At 41.6% G+C, this 19,487-nt stretch overlaps 1 protein-coding gene across 2 annotated transcripts in view; it reads right to left on the reverse strand.

The window, feature by feature from the left end:
* The window catches only part of LOC137648651 (uncharacterized), a 522,517-nt gene that overhangs the window by 391,648 nt on the left and 111,382 nt on the right, over positions 1–19,487 (reverse strand). For both annotated transcript variants that reach the window (XM_068381656.1, XM_068381655.1), the window contains exon 4: positions 482–684. In XM_068381656.1, the coding sequence (XP_068237757.1) occupies positions 482–684 (203 nt within the window). The remainder of the gene's footprint in view (positions 1–481; positions 685–19,487) is intronic.

The raw sequence follows: 19,487 nt of genomic DNA on the forward strand, positions 1-19,487 counted from the left end.
CCAGAAAGACTAGAGACGGCAGGTGTGGCTAGCCACACAGTATGTTACCATTAGTCCCCAGATGTCACCTTGGTGGTCAAGAAGCATGGCCTCTTCAAGGGTAGAAAACAGGAAATTTTTAGTTTTTGGGGGTAATGCCTAGTCTATGTAAGTCAGGCTTTGATAAAAAATGGGATAATGTCTAGCCTATATAAGTAAAGCTTCAATAAAAAAGAAAAATGAACATTAGGGGAGGTTCACAGAAATAATGACACTGCTCTAGATAAGAAAAAAATAATAATTTGGAAGGGGCAAACCACATTAGAAATTACAATAATATACAGGTACTGTACATTATTCCCTACTGGTGACTGTTACCAGCTAACACCACACACATCACAATGGATAACAGGGCATATTGTAGTTCAAGTAAGAAATTAGTAAATTGTACTGACACTAAAACTAAATGGAAATACTGTACAACTATGTCCTGTATGGGTACCTGAATTATTTCACCATTTGTTGTCTGAAGAAAGTAATGAATTGGGGAGGTAGTTCCTGGTGTTTCCTTGATTAGACTGGTTTCACTGCTCTGGTTGTCTATTTCTTCCTCCTTCTCCACTTTAATTTTCTGTTCTTGAAGTATCTTATCATATTTCCTTCCATCCTGTTCACAGGTACTGTCTGTTCCATGTGTTTTACTCTCTGAAAGTTAAAAAATCAATACTGTAGTTCTCCCCATTACCTCTAAATGAAATTTGGAGGCAATGTAAATTTAATTCATCAATAAGAGCTCGAAGATAAATTTTACCTATGAAGCTCTTATATGATTAGCAATGATCACTAAACCCAATCTTTTACTTCTCAATCAATTGTTACCAACAAATAAATCTAAAGAACAGTTTGTTTATCATTCACGAAAACAAATTATAAACTGAAGTAAGAAGTATAGGGGATTTCACCAACAATGGATTGCAAAACCTCTATTGAATATAAAAAAATGTCATCTTGATAAAATTCAGTGTTTAATACTTAGTTGGTAATCATTATGTTTCCACCGACAAAGCCAACAGCTACCCAATCTTGAAAAAAAAAAAAAAAATACACCCTCTCTCTCCCATTTCCCCCTCCCTTTGATACTCCAGAGACCCGATTGATGGTGCCACTCGCAGAACACAAAATTGCCATTACATCCCAAGAACTTTATATAATAGGAGTCCTGATAGACCTAACATCCACAAATTCTCTTGGCATCACTAAAAGTTGGGAGGAAGGAGGGATTTGAGTGAACATAAATCTTATCTCGTAATTATTGTGATGATTCCCCCTCTTCAATTTGAGGTAGGTATGAGTTGGTGAGAGATAAAAATAAATAAATTTGTAAGTACAGTACAGTATATCAAACTAAAACCAACGTCAACATCTCATCTTATAACCCTTATCAATGCTCCATGTTTACCTTAAATATGGATTGTTTGGTCAAGTTTCTATGCTGTACCTTCTATAAAGCTAAAAACATTCAGTTAGTAGTTTATCAAAACTCCCTACCAAATCCCCATGCAGTTTTCACAAATGAAATGAGAGAAAATTGTAAGCTCTTTACCTTTTCATGTTTGTATGCTAACTATACAAAAATACCTTGGATATCCTATGCACTGCTATTGATGTCGAGCTCAAACTTCTCAAGAACTAATAAGATATAATTATACAATATAGAATTTATACAATTTTCTTATTGTTACGGTATTTAAATATTATAGATTATTCATTACTTCTCAATTTCTTTTGCTATACTAAGCTGCTTTCTTAAGGAACTGTTAGACTGTAGTACTTAGCTTTTCCAGCTAGTACTGAAGTTTGACTTACAATGATACAAATACAAATACAAAGGGGGATTACGTCTAATTATTCTTATTCCGTAAGAGTTGTCTACAATACGGTTTGGGATGATTTAGTAATAACTTTGTCTAATGAAAAAAAAAAATTCTAACAAAACTTATTTTATACTTTCGAATCAATAGGCCAATAAACTTGAAGCAAGAACTTTCTGACCTCACAATATCGAAACAAAATTTTCTTTTCCTCTCTCTCTCTCCCTCACCTCAATATCCATTTCCATTGTGTGGCTAGTTGGTGCTAGATTACCCTTTATTGGGAGGAAGATTAGCTGCTTGTAGTGCAAGAAAGCTAAGTATATCCTATCATTGAAGTCATGGAAGACCTTTAAAGCTCCCTCCAAACTTTTAAAATCATCAAATGTGAGGGAAAAAAGTGACTCACAGGCAAGCATCATGACAATAAATTTTAATGTTAAAATTCTTTTTATGTTGACAATTTATACTTATAGGTCCCTAAGCAAGATGAACATAACCAATAACTTTTTCAAATTAAAAAAAAAAAAAAATCAGGTGTATTTCAGCATGTCAGCTTATAAATTTTAATAAATTTTCATGCTTGGTTTAACTATTGGAATGATTAGAGGGATCTTTACATTAGTTTTCTTTGGTACACTGTACACTTAGAAGTCTTTTTTAGGTGTTTTATCAAAGCTTTCGCTTCTCTCTTGAGCAAGTCCACAAAAATCAAATTATGTAAATACTATTGAAAGAAAATTATATAAACGAAAAATTATTACTAAACTAAACTGTAAAATTATATAGATAGAAATTACTTAACACATAGTATCTGGTATCCAACATGCTTTATATGCAAACTAAAGCTTTATCAAATAATGTTTCAGTAAAACTGATTTTTTGGGCTCAAGCCATGTCGTCCTGATGGAGGGTTCCTAAGAATAGCTTCCTAAGGGATATTTGACTACAGTGATATTCCCAGAGAATTTACCTTTAGGTCTCCAGAATTCTAACTCCTGCTGTCAATATCCTTAAATTTCTCTCAAGGATATCGCATAATATCAGGGGACATATTCTTGACACGCCACATAGCAATCTGCACCCCAAATAGCATTTACACTTCGAGGGGGAAAGTGGCAGAATTAGAAGGGGAGCCATATCAAGGTTACCCTTAGTTCCCATTCCAACTATTGAGTATCACAACAGCGCCATATCCAAGATAGCGGACATTCCTAATTCTGTAGCGATTTCGCACGGTGGTGTTCCCTGTTGATCTGACATTTTCGATCGATTTTCAAGGATTATAATTATGCTATCTCCAGCTTCTTTCGCCTCTGGAAAGTTGAGTATTGAGTCTTTACAATATGTGTATTTTAGCTCCTGTCTCACAGTGAAATTAAAGTAATCTATTGTGTTTAGGAGCTAGGCCTGTTACCGGAGGCGCCATGGGCGCTGTCGTTCGTTTGGCATGTGTTATTTAGTTAGTAAAACGACATTCCCGGTTTAAATAGCATTAATAATTTAATTATGGAAGGTATTTAGGCATTTTATACTTGTACAGTAAAGATATTTATAGGCATAATTTTCCTTTTCTGTGCCGATCGTATATGTCAGAGTTTTGGTGATATAGATAACCGAGATCTCGTCTTGCCTAGGTAACCTAACCTAGGCAACATATACTTTTGACATTCCCCAGTTACCCACGTGTATTGGTTATCAATTCATCGGAGATTGATAACTCCTAGAATTTTTATATAACCGATGCTCATCTCTATAGAGATTTAAGGGTAATCTCTCTTCCCTCTGAGTGTAGCCTTAGGCTACAACCCTAGTGGGTCGTGCCTCAAGTTTTAATTCAGGCATGACTAGCCTAGGGTTTTCTGTCTCGTCCCTTAACAGCAGATGGCAAGTTTTGGGATTCGTTCAGAACCTCAGAGTATTTAGTCTTGTGCCGGCAGTCGGTCGGCAGGGTGAATAGTCATTCCCCTGCCGGCTAGGCTGCCGGCATAGGAGGCTAGCCCTCCCTAGGCTACACCTGAAGTGGTTGTATGATGCCACCACCTTCTCCCTGTGGCCTAGTAGACTAGTCCTTTGCTCGCAGACCCTAGGCTGAAGAGTAGTACACTTCTGAGGCCTAGGATGGCGCGGCACTGGAACTTTGTTTCTCCCTTGTCGAGAGGAGGCCGCACTGCTGCCGTCCCCTTAACTGTATTGGTAGACCCTAGGCTGGAGAATAGAAGATTCTCCTGCCGTCTAGGATGGCGCCGATAATGAAACAGAGTTTCTTTAGGGTGTGTAGGTCCGGTAACATTGCCGGCTCTTTCCACACCTCATACAGGACCCTTTTCCCTCCCCCTCTGTTCTTTTATGATGGCTGAGCCATTGTCTTTCTTGATCCGGCGTCCTTCAACCTCACTGTTGCCAGTGGGTTGCCGGGGCCGGCCAGACTCCCTCTCTGCAGCCGTTGTCAGGCTGCCTGCGACTGTGCCAGCTGCAGGCAGCCATGACAACTGCCGGCGACCATGTGTTTTACATCTGTTGGCGGCTATGGTGGCTGCCAGCGGCGATGCATGCTGTTGGTAGCCATGTCATCTGTCGGCAGCCGTCATCTATGATGGCTGTGGGTGGGAAATCCCTTCTGTTATCAAGGTTCTTCAGTTCTCCCTTGGACTGCTGGCCACAAGTTCTGTTGTCGGGGTATTGTGGCCAGGCAGGCACAGATAGGTGCTGACTCAACCGGCAGCACGCCAACTGTACTAGTTCTGCCGGAGGCTAGCCGGCCGGCGGGACCTTGCCGGCGATGTGCCAGCGGGACCTTGCCAGCAATAGTACTGTGGCTGGATGGAAGCCTGAATGTTACATTCTCCCCTTCCAATTGAACCTTCTTTCTGGAGAAAGGCAGTAAAATTAGATTTTTACATCCTTAATTAATGTATATATACACAGTAATAGGTAGCCTTCACTCCATGTTGTCTCTCTGTCTTTTGGCTAGCATGTTGGATATGCCGGAAGGAACTAGCTATGCCGGCAGGAACTAGCTATGCCAGCTATATGCCGGCTGAATTACAGTATATGTTTATACAGGTAGTCAGTATATTTGCAGTATAGGATATACTGCAGATAGAAAAACTACAGTATATATTATACTAGTAGTTATTTTCCAATATATCTTGGGTATCTTTGCCTGGGTGTTTGTTGAGACCAATTCTATATTGAAAGAATAGAACTCCTTCAATATTTTGATTAGAAATCAGTTTTCATATTACCCTACAATATTAAATATTTTAAAGGGTTGGTGGTATTAAACTTTTAACCCTTAAAGGGTAGAACCCTTAACCTTGAGTCTCCCTGATTGAGAAACTCTATGTTTTAATATTGTAAGGGAGGCCAGAGCAAATAGTTTGGGTAGGATACACAAATATATGTCTTTTATTCTTCCTAGTCCGGTTGGCGTAATGCTGGCTGGACCGTGCCGTCAGATGCTTGCCACAAAGGCAGCACACTGGCTGAACTACATTTTATATAATTATACAGTAGCCAGTAATTTGCAATATAGTATAAACTGCAAACAGAAAACTATAGTATGATCATACAGTAGTTATTTCTAACATATCTTGGGTACCCTTGTGTGGGCTTTTGCTGGTACCGTTCCTATATTGAAAGAATAGAATTCCTTCAATAATCTGATTAGAAATCAGTCATCCTTACCCCACAGTGTTAAGAATAAAAAGGGGCAGTGACTTGTACACTTCTCTGCCACTAGAGGTTAGAACCCTTTAGTTGTAGTTCCCTTGATAAAGGAATCTCCTTATAGTTAATACTGAGGGGAGGTAACAGCATTTGCTTGCAGGGGATACACAAGTATGTGTCTCCCACTATCCCTTCTAGCTTACTATCCTAAGCTATTTGTTAAAAGATGACTTTTATATATTGCTTATCAGTGAGATAATCAATTGTATACTCATTCTGCTTTCCTTTCTTTGCAGGAGGAACCCCAGATGACATGTGTTGCAGTCTTCTGCAATATCAAGAGTAAGTGTTTTTACGGTCATAATACATGCAGGTTTCATGCCCCCAGCAATAGTATTTCCGAATCCTTGCATTATTGGAACCCGCAAGTGTGCAATGTATGTCGGACCTTAATGTCCGAGGGTTTCGAGAATCCCAAGTCGATAGAGTCCAGGGATGCAGCTCGTAACAAACTACGCAGTTGGGTGAGAGGCTTCCAGAAAATCTCTCCGGGACCATACCTACCTAATGATAGGATGTGTAACCTATTCCCGAAAGCAAGTAAGGAAATAGAGGTGCCACAGGCCCGATTAATACCTACCTGCGGCCAGATAGCCTTTGGGGAGGAGGGCAGGAAGCTCCCCCCGTGAAGAGGGGGAGAATGTCGTGTCGGAATTGCTTCCGTCTGTGCCGGCTCTAGAGCCATTGACATCGACCTCTTCACTCCCTACCCCTCTATTAGATGTAATGGACCAATTATGGGCCCAAATGAAAGGTCTAGTAGAAAACCTTTGCAAACAAGATGAAAAGGGGTCATACAAACGACCCAGAGACCAAGACCTTCCGACATGCTCCAAAACCAATCCCTGGAGGTTTGCAGAGCTTATGACGATTTTAAACGGCAAACTCTACATTTCGGAGAAGATGGGCGCTGTTCCTTTGGACAAAATCCAATTTTGGCCAAGCTTTGACGCTTTCCCTAATTGTTTCATTCGTCTGAGACATGAACCAACATCAAGGAAAGATACGGAACTGAAGGAGGTCATGGTTCTCAACCATGATAAGGCACAGGCTATTTAGTCAAGTAGCCTGAGAAAGGTGGGTTACTCAGTGTCCAAAGTAGTCACACTAGGTAACAAACACCCTTCCTTTCTTGCTCCTTCTTCAATATCATTCCCCTTTACGTGGAAAGCATTTAAATCTGTTGCTAAAGCAGTGGAAGCAGGCAGACCTTGTCCTGTACTCGAGGAGTGCAAGCCTCTGTCACTAGCCTTTCCCATGCAGGAGAAGGATTGGAAGGAAGTCCACTTAACCTTTTCAGTAGGAAGACTAGACGCAGATGTTGCTAGTCGATAGTTTAGTCAGATTCTTCCTAAACTATCGGATTTCTTTTGTATAACGAACAAGAGACAAAGGAGAGACTTGCAGCCTCCCTATCCTTACAGAACTGCATAGAGTTGTGTTCAACCCACCAAACTACCCCAGACATGCTCATGGTTTTGGCCAAAATGCATATGGCCACCTTAGTAAAAGACCTTTATGCCTTTATGAAGGCTAGAAGAGCCTGTAGAGAGTTTGTGCTCACTGCCGCGACAGTGAAACACGAAACTAGGAAGCTGATTTCTTCCAACATCTGGGGTAGAGACCTCTTTCCAAACGAGATAGTTAGAAAGACGATTAAGGAGGCCACCATGGAGAACATAGGGCTTCTCCAAAAGTGGGACAACTCTTCAAAGATAAAGTCTTCCGCAGTTGTGGGTCCCCAACCTAAAAGGAAGACGGAAAAGTCTAGTAGTTTACCTCGGGATGTTCAACACCCCACAGTCACAATGACCGCGGTGCTGCACCACAAGCAAGGGGTCGGATATGTAAACCTTCTGATTATGCGAAGCAAACAGATGCTTCTGGTAGGAGGGAGGTTCCTTCAGGATCGCTGGACCTTCAATCCTTGGGTCCAAGGCCTAATCAAGATGGGACTAGGATGGGAAGTAGACATGCCTCCATCATCATTTCCTCAACTCTTCCTACACTCCAAAACCCTCCTGGAAGAGTATACCTTAGAGCTCTAGAGCATACAGGCGACGAGGAAAGTAGAGTCCATCGAATTCCAGGGAAGGCTGTTTGGTGTTCACGAGAAGGACTCAAGAAAACTTAGAGTCATTCTGGACTTGTCGCCACTCAATAAGTTCAAATAAAACAGCAAGTTCAGAATGTTAATCCTTCTGAACATAAGGACCCTATTTCAAGAAGGGGTGTTCATAGTCTTGTCAGACCTGAAAGATGTCCATTGACAACTTCCAGTCAGTCACCCCCTCCGCTCCTACCTAGGATTCAAGTTACAGAGCATAACGTATGTCCTAGGAAAGATACTTGTCGGACTAAACATAGTTCTAAGCATCTTCACGGGATTACCGGACACAGTCACGCAAAAACCAAGCCTGGACGAAAGGCTGGGGTGGGCAACACCCATAGTGACTGGTCTATGATCATCCAAGGAAGCGATCCAGTTCCCGGAACATCAGGAATGCAAGATAAGGTTCCTTCCAGGGAGGAGTGGCTCTGTGGACTACCAAGTAGCCCAAGAGCAATCTGTTCCCTTTGGTGAAGGAACAGAAGCTGAGGCTGGCCCTAGTTCTGAAACCACGGCTATCTCTGAAGGTTCAGAAGTTAATTGCCTTCGATTTATCACAGAAAGCCCAAACCCTTCATTTCATGATTTTCTTGCCCTAGCAGTTAGGAAAAGATTTGGGATCTCAGAAGGCAATATAGATTTCCTAGAAGAATACAAGTCCAAGTCAACTAGAAGACAATATGAGTCATCTTGGAAGAAGTGGGTTGCTTTTGTAAAAGCAAAAGGACCGAAAGAAATTTCAATGAACTTCTGTCTGTCCTTCTTTGTCCACCTTCATACCTTCATAATCAAGGTCTGGTAGCCAACACGATAACTATGTGTAAGTCAGCCTTGACTAAACCTCTTCTATATGCCTTTCAAGTAGATCTGGCGGATGAAATCTTTAATAAGATTCCGAAGGCATGTGCAAGGCTTAGGCCTGCAGCACCGCCAAAACCCATCTCATGGTCTTTGGACAAGGTCCTACATTATGCCTCATCTGTGAACAATGAAGATTGTTCCCTTAAGGATCTAACCCAAAAGGTTATTTTTCTGTTCGCTATAGCCACTGGGGCTAGAGTTAGTGAAATAGTGCCCTCATCAGTTCACAGAAGTGGGAGAAGTGAATCTCTTTCCTGATCCATCCTTTCTCGCTAAGAACGAGCTACCCACTAAGAGGTAGGGTCCCTGGAGAATCTGCCCTCTGAAGGAAGATATCTCTCTATGTCCTGTAGAGTGTCTAAAGGTCTATCTTCGTAGAACTTCAGACTTCAGGGAAGGACAGCTTTTTAAAGGAGAAACCTCTGGATCAAACTTGTCCCTGAAACAACTGAGGGCGAAGCTCACATACTTTATTCATAGAGCGGATCCTGACACTACTCCCGCAGGTCATGATCTGAGAAAGATTGCTTCATCACTGAACTTTTTTCAGTATATGGACTTCGAGCGTCTTTGCTAATATACTGGATGGAAATCATCCAGGGTGTTCTACAAACACTATGCTAAGCAGGTCCATGAACTGAAGCACTATGTGGTGGCGGCAGGTAGTGTATTAAAACCTGTCGTCTAATTCTGCGATGAACAGTTAATTGATTGGGACTGTCAATTAAAGGGAGAAGGTGTCAGCACTTTTAGTGTGATCCTCTTTTAGATAGTGTTACTAGGGTGACACTAACTCTGTTCAATATCTCAGGTGTGGAATTATACAGATAGCACTAGTGCTGTGTGTATGTAGTACACAGTGCTGATAGAACATAACAGGTACGGAAATTAGGAAGAGAAATTTATTAAAACTTTTCTTCAGTCTGAGAGTGGCACTCATCGTTTCTTCCCTTTCAAAAAAGGGAAAAATAATTTTTGTATATGTCGCAGGTATAATTCCTTTATCATTCCACATGCGTTTTACATGTTAATTCATTTAGCCATTTATTAGAAATAAATGTCTATTAGAATGTAATTGCGTCCTAATTTGCCCGACAATTGCATGTTAAGATGCCAGAGTTCTTTGACTTACTGATGTTAAGTATATTTCATATCATTGTATGCTTGCAAACAATGGATATACTGGACACTGATACTGGTTCGGCAATATATACAAACCATGAGACTGTATATTCAGTGTATACTTATGTTTGTTCATACAATATATGCTAACCTTGAGGCCCTTTTTCTACCGTCTAGAATGACTCTTCCCTGTAGGGGGCAGGAAGCACTAACATCGTTTATGATTAGTGGTGATGACGGATAATGGTAACGTCATTTGTCTCAAATGGTCCAAATGACCATAGAAATATTGTCCCAAGGTTAAGGCACTGATGAAAATCCACAGATACATTAATTCTCTGGTATGCTTCCATCAGGATGACATGGCTTGAGCCCAAAAAACGGATTTTGAGCGAAGCGAAAAATCTATTTTTGGGTGAGATGGCCATGTCGTCCTGATGGACTCACCCTTCTTTTCTAAAGAAAAGATCTTCACAGTATCCCTCCCGAACTACTGTATCTATAGCACCATGCTCAATGCTACAAGGAATGTCCGCCATCTTGGATATGGCGCTGTTGTGATACTCAATAGTACGAATGGGATCTAAGGGTAACCTTGATACAGCTCCCCTTCTAATTCTACCACTTTCCCCCTTGAAGTGTAAATGCTATTCGGGGTGCAGATTGCTATGTGGCGTGTCAAGAATACGTCCCCTGACACTATGGGATATCCTTGAGAGAATTTTAAGGATATTTGCATCAGAAGTTAGAATTCTGGAGACCTAAAGGTAAATTCTCTGGGAATATCACTGTAGTCAAATATCCCTTAGGAAGCTACTTATAGGAACCTTCCATCAGGACGACATGGCCATCTCACCCAAAAATGGATTTTTCGCTTCGCTCAAAATCCGTTTTATATGCCACTAAGCTGAAGTTAACCCCTTTTCCTCTAATAAATTTAAAAAGAAATTAAGAGAGGTAGTCATAGCCATAATATCATGAGTTCTAACTTTCAAGTTCAGAATATACTGTGATTTGTATTCAGCTCTTCAAATGCTCTAGTGACTAAAGCTTGAATAAATACCTGTATAGCTTCAACTTAAGAAATTACAATTTTTCACAGCAAAATCCCACACATTTAGAAATGAACAGAGTGAATTACTTAGGGGTTTCTCCATATGAAGATCTTAAAAGACATCTGCACTAATATTTGAAGATAATAAATCTAAACCAATATGTTATTTTTATTAATAAAATAAATTTTTGAATATACTTACCCGGTGATCATATAAGCTGTCAGCTCTGCTGCCCGACAGAAAAACCTAAGGACAAAATACGCCAGCGATCGCTATACAGGTGGGGGTGTACATCAACTGCGCCATCTGTCGAGCAGGTACTCAAGTACTCCATGTCAACACAGAACCAATTTTCTCCTCGGCCCACTGGGTCTCTATTGGGGAGGAAGGGAGGGTCCTTTAATATATGATCACCGGGTAAGTATATTCAAAAATTTATTTTATTAATAAAAATAACATTTTTCAATATTAAACTTAGCCGGTGATCATATAAGCTGATTCACACCCAGGGGGGTGGGTAGAGACCAGCATTACATGTTGACATTATTATGAGCTAAGTATTTTGTATTTCATTTTAGCAGTTATTCAAAATAACAAACATAAAATAAATAAGTACCTGGTAAGGCAGTCGACTTGAACAATTACTCTGCCTTTTTAAGTACGTCTTCCTTACTGAGCCTCGCGATCCTCATAGGATGCTGAGCGACTCCTAGGAGCTGAAGTATGAAGGGTTGCAACCCATACTAAAGGACCTCATCAAAACCTCTAATCTAGGCGCTTCTCAAGAAATGACTTTGACCACCCGCCAAATCAAGTAGGATGCGAAAGGCTTCTTAGCCTTCCGGACAACCCAAAAACAATAATAAAACATTTCAAGAGAAAGATTAAAAAGGTTATGGAATTAGGGAATTGTAGTGGTTGAGCCCTCACCCACTACTGCACTCGTTGCTACGAATGGTCCCAGAGTGTAGCAGTTCTCGTAAAGAGACTGGACATTCTTAAGATAAAAAGACGCGAACACTGATTTGCTTTTCCAATAGGTTGCGTCGATTATACTTTGCAGAGATCTATTTTGTTTAAAGGCCACGGAAGTTGCGACAGCTCTAACTTCGTGTGTCCTTACCTTCAGCAAAGCTTGGTCTTCCTCATTCAGATGGGAATGAGCTTCTCGTATTAACAGTCTGATAAAATAGGATAAAGCATTCTTTGACATAGGCAAAGATGGATTCTTAACTGAACACCATAAAGCTTCAGACGGGCCTCGTAAAGGTTTTAAATAGAACTTAAGAGCTCTTACAGGACATAAGACTCTTTCTAGTTCATTTCCAACCATACGATAAGTTTGGAATATCGAACGATATTGGTCAAGGCCGAGAAGGCAGCTCGTGTTTGGCTAGAAAACCAAGTTGTAGAACATGTAGCCGTTTCGGATGAGAATCCGATGTTCTTGCTGAAGGCATGAATCTCACTGACTCTTTTAGCTGTGGCTAAGCATATCAGGAAAAGAGTCTTTAAGGTGAGATCTTACAGGGAGGCTGATTGTAGCGGTTCGAACCTGTCTGACATAAGGAATCTTAGTACCACGTCTAAATTCCAACCAGGTGTAACCAAACGACGCTCCTTCGTGGTCTCAAAAGACTTAAGGAGGTCCTGTAGATCTTTATTGTTGGAAAGATCTAAGCCTCTGTGACGGAAAACTGATGCCAACATGCTTCTGTAGCCCTTGATAGTGGGAACTGAAAGAGATCGTTCTTTCCTCAGATATAAGAGAAAGTCAGCTATTCGAGTTACAGAGGTACTGGTCGAGGATACGGATACTGACTTGCACCAGTTTCGGAAGATTTCCCACTTCGATTGGTAGACTCTAAGGGTGGATGTTCTCCTTGCTCTAGCAATCGCTCTGGCTGCCTCCTTCGAAAAGCCTCTAGCTCTCGAGAGTCTTTCGATAGTCTGAAGGCAGTCAGACGAAGAGCGTGGAGGCCTTGGTGTACCTTCTTTACGCGTGGCTGACGTAGAAGGTCCACCCTTAGGGGAAGTGTTCTGGGAACGTCTACTAGCCATCGAAGTACCTCGGTGAGCCATTCTCCCGCGGGCCAGAGGGAAGCAACTAGCGTCAACCTTGTCCCTTCGTGAGAGGCGAACTTCTGCAGTACCTTGTTGACAATCTTGAACGGAGGGAATGCATATAGATCTAGATGTGACCAATCTAGTAGAAAGGCATCTATATGAACTGCTGCTGGGTCCGGGATTGGTGAGCAAAATATTGGGAGCCTCTTGGTCATCGAGGTTGCGAAGAGATCTATGGTTGGCTGGCCCCAGGTGGCCCAAAGTCTCTTGCATACATCCTTGTGGAGGGTCCATTCTGTTGGAATTATTTGTCCCTTCCGACAGAGACAATCTGCCATGACATTCAAGTTGCCTTGGATGAACCTCGTAACTAGTGAAATGTCTAGACCTTTTGACCAGGTGAGGAGGTCCCTTGCGATCTCGTACAATGTCAGAGAGTAGGTCCCTCCTTGCTTGGAGATGTACGCCAAAGCCGTGGTGTTGTCCGAGTTCACCTCCACCACTTTGCCTTGAAGGAGAGACCTGAAGCTTTTCCAGGTCAGACGTACTGCCAGTAGCTCCTTGCAGTTGAAATGCATTGTCCTTGGATTCGAGTTCCATAATCCCGAGCATTCCCTACCGTCTAATGTCGCACCCCAGCCTACGTCCGATGCGTCCGAGAAGAGAACGTGGTTGGGAGTCTGAACAGTCAGGGGAAGACCCTCTCTAAGGTTGATATAGTCCTTTCACCAAGTCAGACAAGACTTTATCTTTCCGGAAACCGGGATCGAGACCGCTTCTAGCGTCTTGTCCTTTTTCCAGTGAAAAGCTAGATGGTATAGAAGAGGACGGAGGTGTAGTCTTCCTAGTGACACAAATTGATCCACGGATGACAAGTGTCCCTACCAGACTCATCCACAGCCTGACTGGGCAGCGTTCCTTCTTCAGCATCTTCTGGATGGATAGCAGGGCTGAGGGTTGATCGTCTTGTTCAGCAACGTCCTCATCAGAGGGTTCCTCATCCGAATCTGATGAGGAAACGGCAACGGAGTGGGCAACGTCTGACTCGCTGAATCCGGTCGCACTGGTGGATGCGTGACGGAGCCGGACGCAATATCATGGCACTGCTGCACAGTCTGTGAACTGTCAACAACCATGGGTGCGCGAGGAAGTACAGCGTCAACCCGAACTGTCTAGACTGTCTGGGTTGTGCAGTCAACACCCTACCGGGTTGCTGAGGTTGACGCACTGCGTCACAACAAGTCACCTCTGCTGGTTGTTGAACGTCTTCCTAGTGACACACTGAACGTCAACAACCACCTCCGAGCGTCGCTTAACGTCAACGTGCGACTGGCAACCCACACTGGGTCGCATCGGTGGAGGAACCACCTCAACTGGCAGACGCGAGTAGGATACCTCAGCGTCAACAGGGCGCACAACCAACCGGTTGGAAGGTTGTTGGCCAGAAGGTTCTTCTCCGCATTTAAGTCCTCTATCAAGGACACAAGCTTGGACTGCATGTCTTGCAGCAAAGCCCATTAGGGTCTACGGGAGCAGGTGTGGCAACAGACAGGGGTTAGCGACTGAGGCGGAAACATTTACCATCCCTGGAAGCTTTGTTATGTGTGACATAATAGAACAGCAAAACTTCAAAGGCTCGACAAAAGTTGAGAAGTTGACCTGTAAACAACTTGGAGCGTCTCCTGGCTAGGCGCCAGGGTGAGTCTACCAGAATTGAGAAGTCTATCTGGGCAGAGGCATGAACTCCCAAGCCGAGAACTTCTCTCGTGTCCTATCAGACTCTCGCTCTATAAGCCAGTTTAAAAGAAGGGAAATCAAAGGCTGTATCCCTAAAACTCCTCCTGGTGCAAAAACCAGTCGCCTAGCCAACGTAACGCTCTCTAGGAGAGCGAGAGAGCACTAGCTTAACAACAACGGCTTCGAAGTAGCTAGGCCTAGTGTAAGCTCTGACGTTTAGGCGAACGAGGAGCAGCAGTTACAAGATCCGGACGAAGATCCTTAAAAAATTATCATGATTTAATTAAAGTCCATAGGAGGCTAAGCAGCTTAAGGCTCCTCTCCAAATGACAGAGTCCTCAAAGGAATATCAGTAGGAGGGAGAACAGCACTTTCTCATCTACAGGAACCTTGTCCGATAAAAGCTAGGTTATCTCAGTGAGTCTCTCACTGGTGCATTAGTAGCAGACCAGAAGGCAACGTCATGTAACTGCTTGACAGTCTGTGAACTGTCAACAACTGAACTGTCAACCACAACAGGTGCGTGAGGACATACAGCACTGGTGCATTAGTAGCAGACCAGAAGGCAACGTCATGTAACTGCTTGACAGTCTGTGAACTGTCAACAACTGAACTGTCAACCACAACAGGTGCGTGAGGACATACAGTGTTCACTCGAGACTGCTTTGACTGTCTATACTGAGCAGTCAAAACAACTCTAGAATGCGGAGGTTGACGCACAGCGTCAAAACAAAGCAACTTAACTCCACCCTCCTGTTGTTGTGGTAACTCGCGAACGTCAACGGAGGGTTCCGTGCGTCTGTGAACGTCAACGTGTGGCTGGCAGGGTACACTGCGCATGGGTGGTGGAACTCTCACAGCCGGAGTGCGGGAGAAGGTAGCCTCAGCGTCAACTGAACGCACAACCGTGGTTGGTTGTAGGCTAACGGGTGCAGCGTCAACCTTCTCCGCACGATACTCCTGCATTAAAGATGTTAACTGTGTCTGCATGGTCTGCAGCAAAGACCACTTAGGGTCTACAGTAGCAGGTGCGGCAACAGACGGTGTTACTGCCTGTTGCGGTACCGCTTTGCCTCTCTTAGGAGGTGAGCAGTCGTCGGAAGACTGCAGCGAGTCCAAACTGACCCAGTGGCTACAACTGGGCTGTTGGACTTGCGCGGAAGGGACCGACTTGCGCTTAATAAGCTGCGAGACCTTGGTCCATGGTTTCTTACGAGAAAGCTCTTCCGCAGACGAGAAGTAAATGGGCTCTCTCGTCTTTGTGTGGGTGGGGCGATCTTGGGTAGATACGCCCGAAACCACGGAGGGAAACGTCTGTTCGTTGATCAAGGCCTGACGAACCCATAAGTCGTTCGACATTACTTCTCCCCTGGGCTTGGGAGCTTGCAAGAGGTCCCGGACTAGGTGAACGACAGGCACGAACAGACGAACCCTCGGACGCAACACTGTAACACTTTGCGCATATCACTTTATCACTTCGATTTTCTGTTTTGCACTTATTTCACTGAAATCGAAACTTTTACTGATTTCTACCTGAAACACGCAATTCTACCCTTCATTAAAAGGTAGTAATTGCGAAAACAGTCGTACAGTATAATGCAGCTCATTAATACTAGCAAAAATAGAAAACATATATAAAGATAAAGAATTCAGTGGCTGGGAAAGAGACTAAACACTAGTTCAAATAAACTACGTTTACAAACTCTCACCGCACATAGCCTGGGGACAAGAATAAAACCCTAGAAACGTTTTACCTTCTTCCCCGTACAGCGACTAGGGAGGAGAGTAACACGAGAACAACGTTACCCGCTTGAACGGAACGTTTTTTTTTTTTTTTTTTTTTTCCTCTCTCTCCCTCCGTCTCTATCTCTCTCTCTCTTTCTCTCTTGATTTCGCACCTAAGAGAAGAGCCCAATTATATAACGTCAAAAAACATGTTATTTGGCTAAAGGAAAAAAACTGAAAGGTTTTCCAAATAAAAAGTTCCTTTAATTTAGAATTTAAACCATTTAAGTTAAGAAAGAATGAACGAAACGTCAGAATCGATTTACTCTTACTGCAAAGTGAAACCGTGATACACTCTCTCTCTATCGTAACGATAGAGCGCATGTTGAACGTCCTGAACGTCAACAACTGCGTAGTCTAAAAAAAACTAAACGTTAGTTCATCTTTGAAAACAGTACGAAGACTATCAAAGAAATTCTTTCATAAAACATTAAATTTAAAAAGTTTTAAATTCCTTAAAGGCTAAATACGATATAACGGGCTCAACGTTGATTAACTTCGGTTCCAAGTTAGGACCGCCTACTATTAGGAAAGGTCGCATATAAACAAAACATAAAAATTTATTTTTATATGTTTATAATAAATGGAAAGTTAATCGGAGAGGCCTAATAAAGGCGGAGAGATATAAAATATATAGATCTATAACGTGTTAAGCAAAATTACTAAAAACCTAAACACACTTCCGTCTAAGGGAAGGGTCGGCCATTTAAAAGTGAAAGAGAGTCCATACTCTCTTTGTCACCATAAATAAATCTATCCAAAACGAGTTCAAGTTTTGAGATGAAGATAAAACCCCTGCATAGCGAAAGCTCAAAACTAGAATAGTGTACAGTACTTCACCAAATAGTTGTGAAAACAAATCCAGTTAGTAACAGCGTATTTAGTAGGTCTTGCCAGTGGCACGACAGAGAGAAAATTGGTTCTGTGTTGACATGGAGTACTTGAGTACCTGCTCGACAGATGGCGCAGTTGATGTACACCCCCACCTGTATAGCGATCGCTGGCGTATTTTGTCCTTAGGTTTTTCTGTCGGGCAGCAGAGCCGACAGCTTATATGATCACCGGCTAAGTTTAATATTGAAAAATTTTTTTTCATTTACCATAGAGTATTATACAATTCACCAGAACCTAAATAGGAAACAAAAAGAATCAGCAATATTCCTAGACTAGATCTGATTATTGAAACCCCCTTTGATTTGAACCAACCAAACTAAACATGCCCCTCTTGGGTATAAGTAGAGGCCAGTGTAAATAACTTCTCTCAGCAATTACATGGGATAGTCTCCATGAGGGGAGTAGAAACTCGTGGGGGTTTGCTGTGTTACTTGCCCTAGAAAATAACTGAAAAGATTTATCCTACTTGGTAATCTTTACGGCTCTTCTGACAGTAAGACCCATAGGTCTGTGAACCACTTCCTCTGTGGCCCAAAACAAGGAATACTTGTTGAATATGAACTTGTAAGTGCATCTTTGAAATACTGGTAATAGTAAGCCTGGAACTGGTAAAAAGATAATAGTACCAGCACCTGGCCATAAGAGTTTATTAGTATTAAATAAGAAAGGGAGGGATGATATATCTAAACAATTAGGAATGTACTCTAAAAAGAATCCTTACATTCCATTTGAGAGATGCATAATAACATATAAAAAATTACCTTGGATTCATAGCATCCTCCTTTTCTAACTAGGGTTGTTGCTTTGCTAGTTTTAATAATAATAATAATTAAAGGGGCACTCAGTAGAGTGCAGACCTCCGCCGCGGCAGCTTAATTCTTAGCCTTGACCTTGACCTTTCACCTTAACATGTATTAATTGACATGGATTTTTATACACTCAAATATGAACCAAGTTTGAAGTCTCTGTGACAACGATGTCCAAACTTATAGCTGATTACATGAATTGGGAATTTTTCCTGTCTGTGACCTTGACCTTTGACCCTGACCTTCCAAAAATTTAATAATTTCCAGCTTTTTACAGAACAGTTAATCCCTGCAAGTTTTATTACCCTATGAATAAAATTGTGGCCAAGAAACTGTTCACAAACAAACACAAAGAGGGGGCAAAGCATAACCTCCTCCCAACCTTGTTTGCGGAGGTAATAATACACAAGGAAACATATAGGTTCTACTTCTAGGACCTGCCAATCTATAATTACAAATTCAACATCCACATATCTTTCCTATTTGAGTTCAGTATATTTTAGGTATTAAACACTTCTCACGCCATAAATAGCTTATTATGTAATCCAGAGCACTTCTTGTGATACCATATGTTATATTTACTATAAACTCAGCGGTTCCCAACGTTTTTGCACTCGCAACCCCTTACCTAAAACCTTGAAATCCACATGACCCCCCTACTATAACCAGCTTGATTTTCATTTTCAGTTCTGTTAAAGAGAAAGAAATCGTATCTTTAAAATTATCATTCAATAATTTTGTAATTAGTTATTGGCAAGCTAAATCACAGCATTGATCAAATCTTAATTCACGAAGAGGGTAATTATTCTTGCAATATCATCAACATTCATAGTTTTCCACAGTTATCAAGCCTGGAAAAATATTCAAACTAAATCATAGCACTGATTAAACATTGATTTACAAAAAGAGGCCAATAATCATTGCAATATTATAAACTATAATATTGCAAGGATTATTAGCCTCTTTTTATGAATAATGTCTGATCAATGCTGTGATTTAGTTTGCCAATAAATAATTACAGAATTATTGAATGACTTTTTGGATACCATTTCTTTCTCTCTCCTTAACAAAAAAAAAAAGATGAAAATCAAGCTTGTGATGGTAGTTTTCACAACTATCAAACCTAAGGAAAATCATTCAGTATTGTGTAATTATTCATTGGCAAACTAAATCACACCCTTGATCAAATCTAGTTTACAAAAAGATCATAATCATTCTTGCAATATCATCAATATACATAGAGCTCCATAGCTTTCAAACTCACCTAATGGGATACCTGATGGGGGATTTGAGCAGCAAGCTTTGAAATTTGTGGTTGAGCATTTGTTAGAGCCAGTCTCATGTCATCCCTGACATCCAATATGTTTTGGTTCTTTATTTTAAATTGACAAGAGTTGAAACTCCGGCCATACAAAAGTTGGTAGAAGCAAATGGAACAAGAACACGTAAGGCTGTCATGCTAACTTTG

Source organism: Palaemon carinicauda, chromosome 10 (genome assembly GCF_036898095.1).
Source record: "Palaemon carinicauda isolate YSFRI2023 chromosome 10, ASM3689809v2, whole genome shotgun sequence".
NCBI lineage: Eukaryota > Metazoa > Arthropoda > Malacostraca > Decapoda > Palaemonidae > Palaemon > Palaemon carinicauda.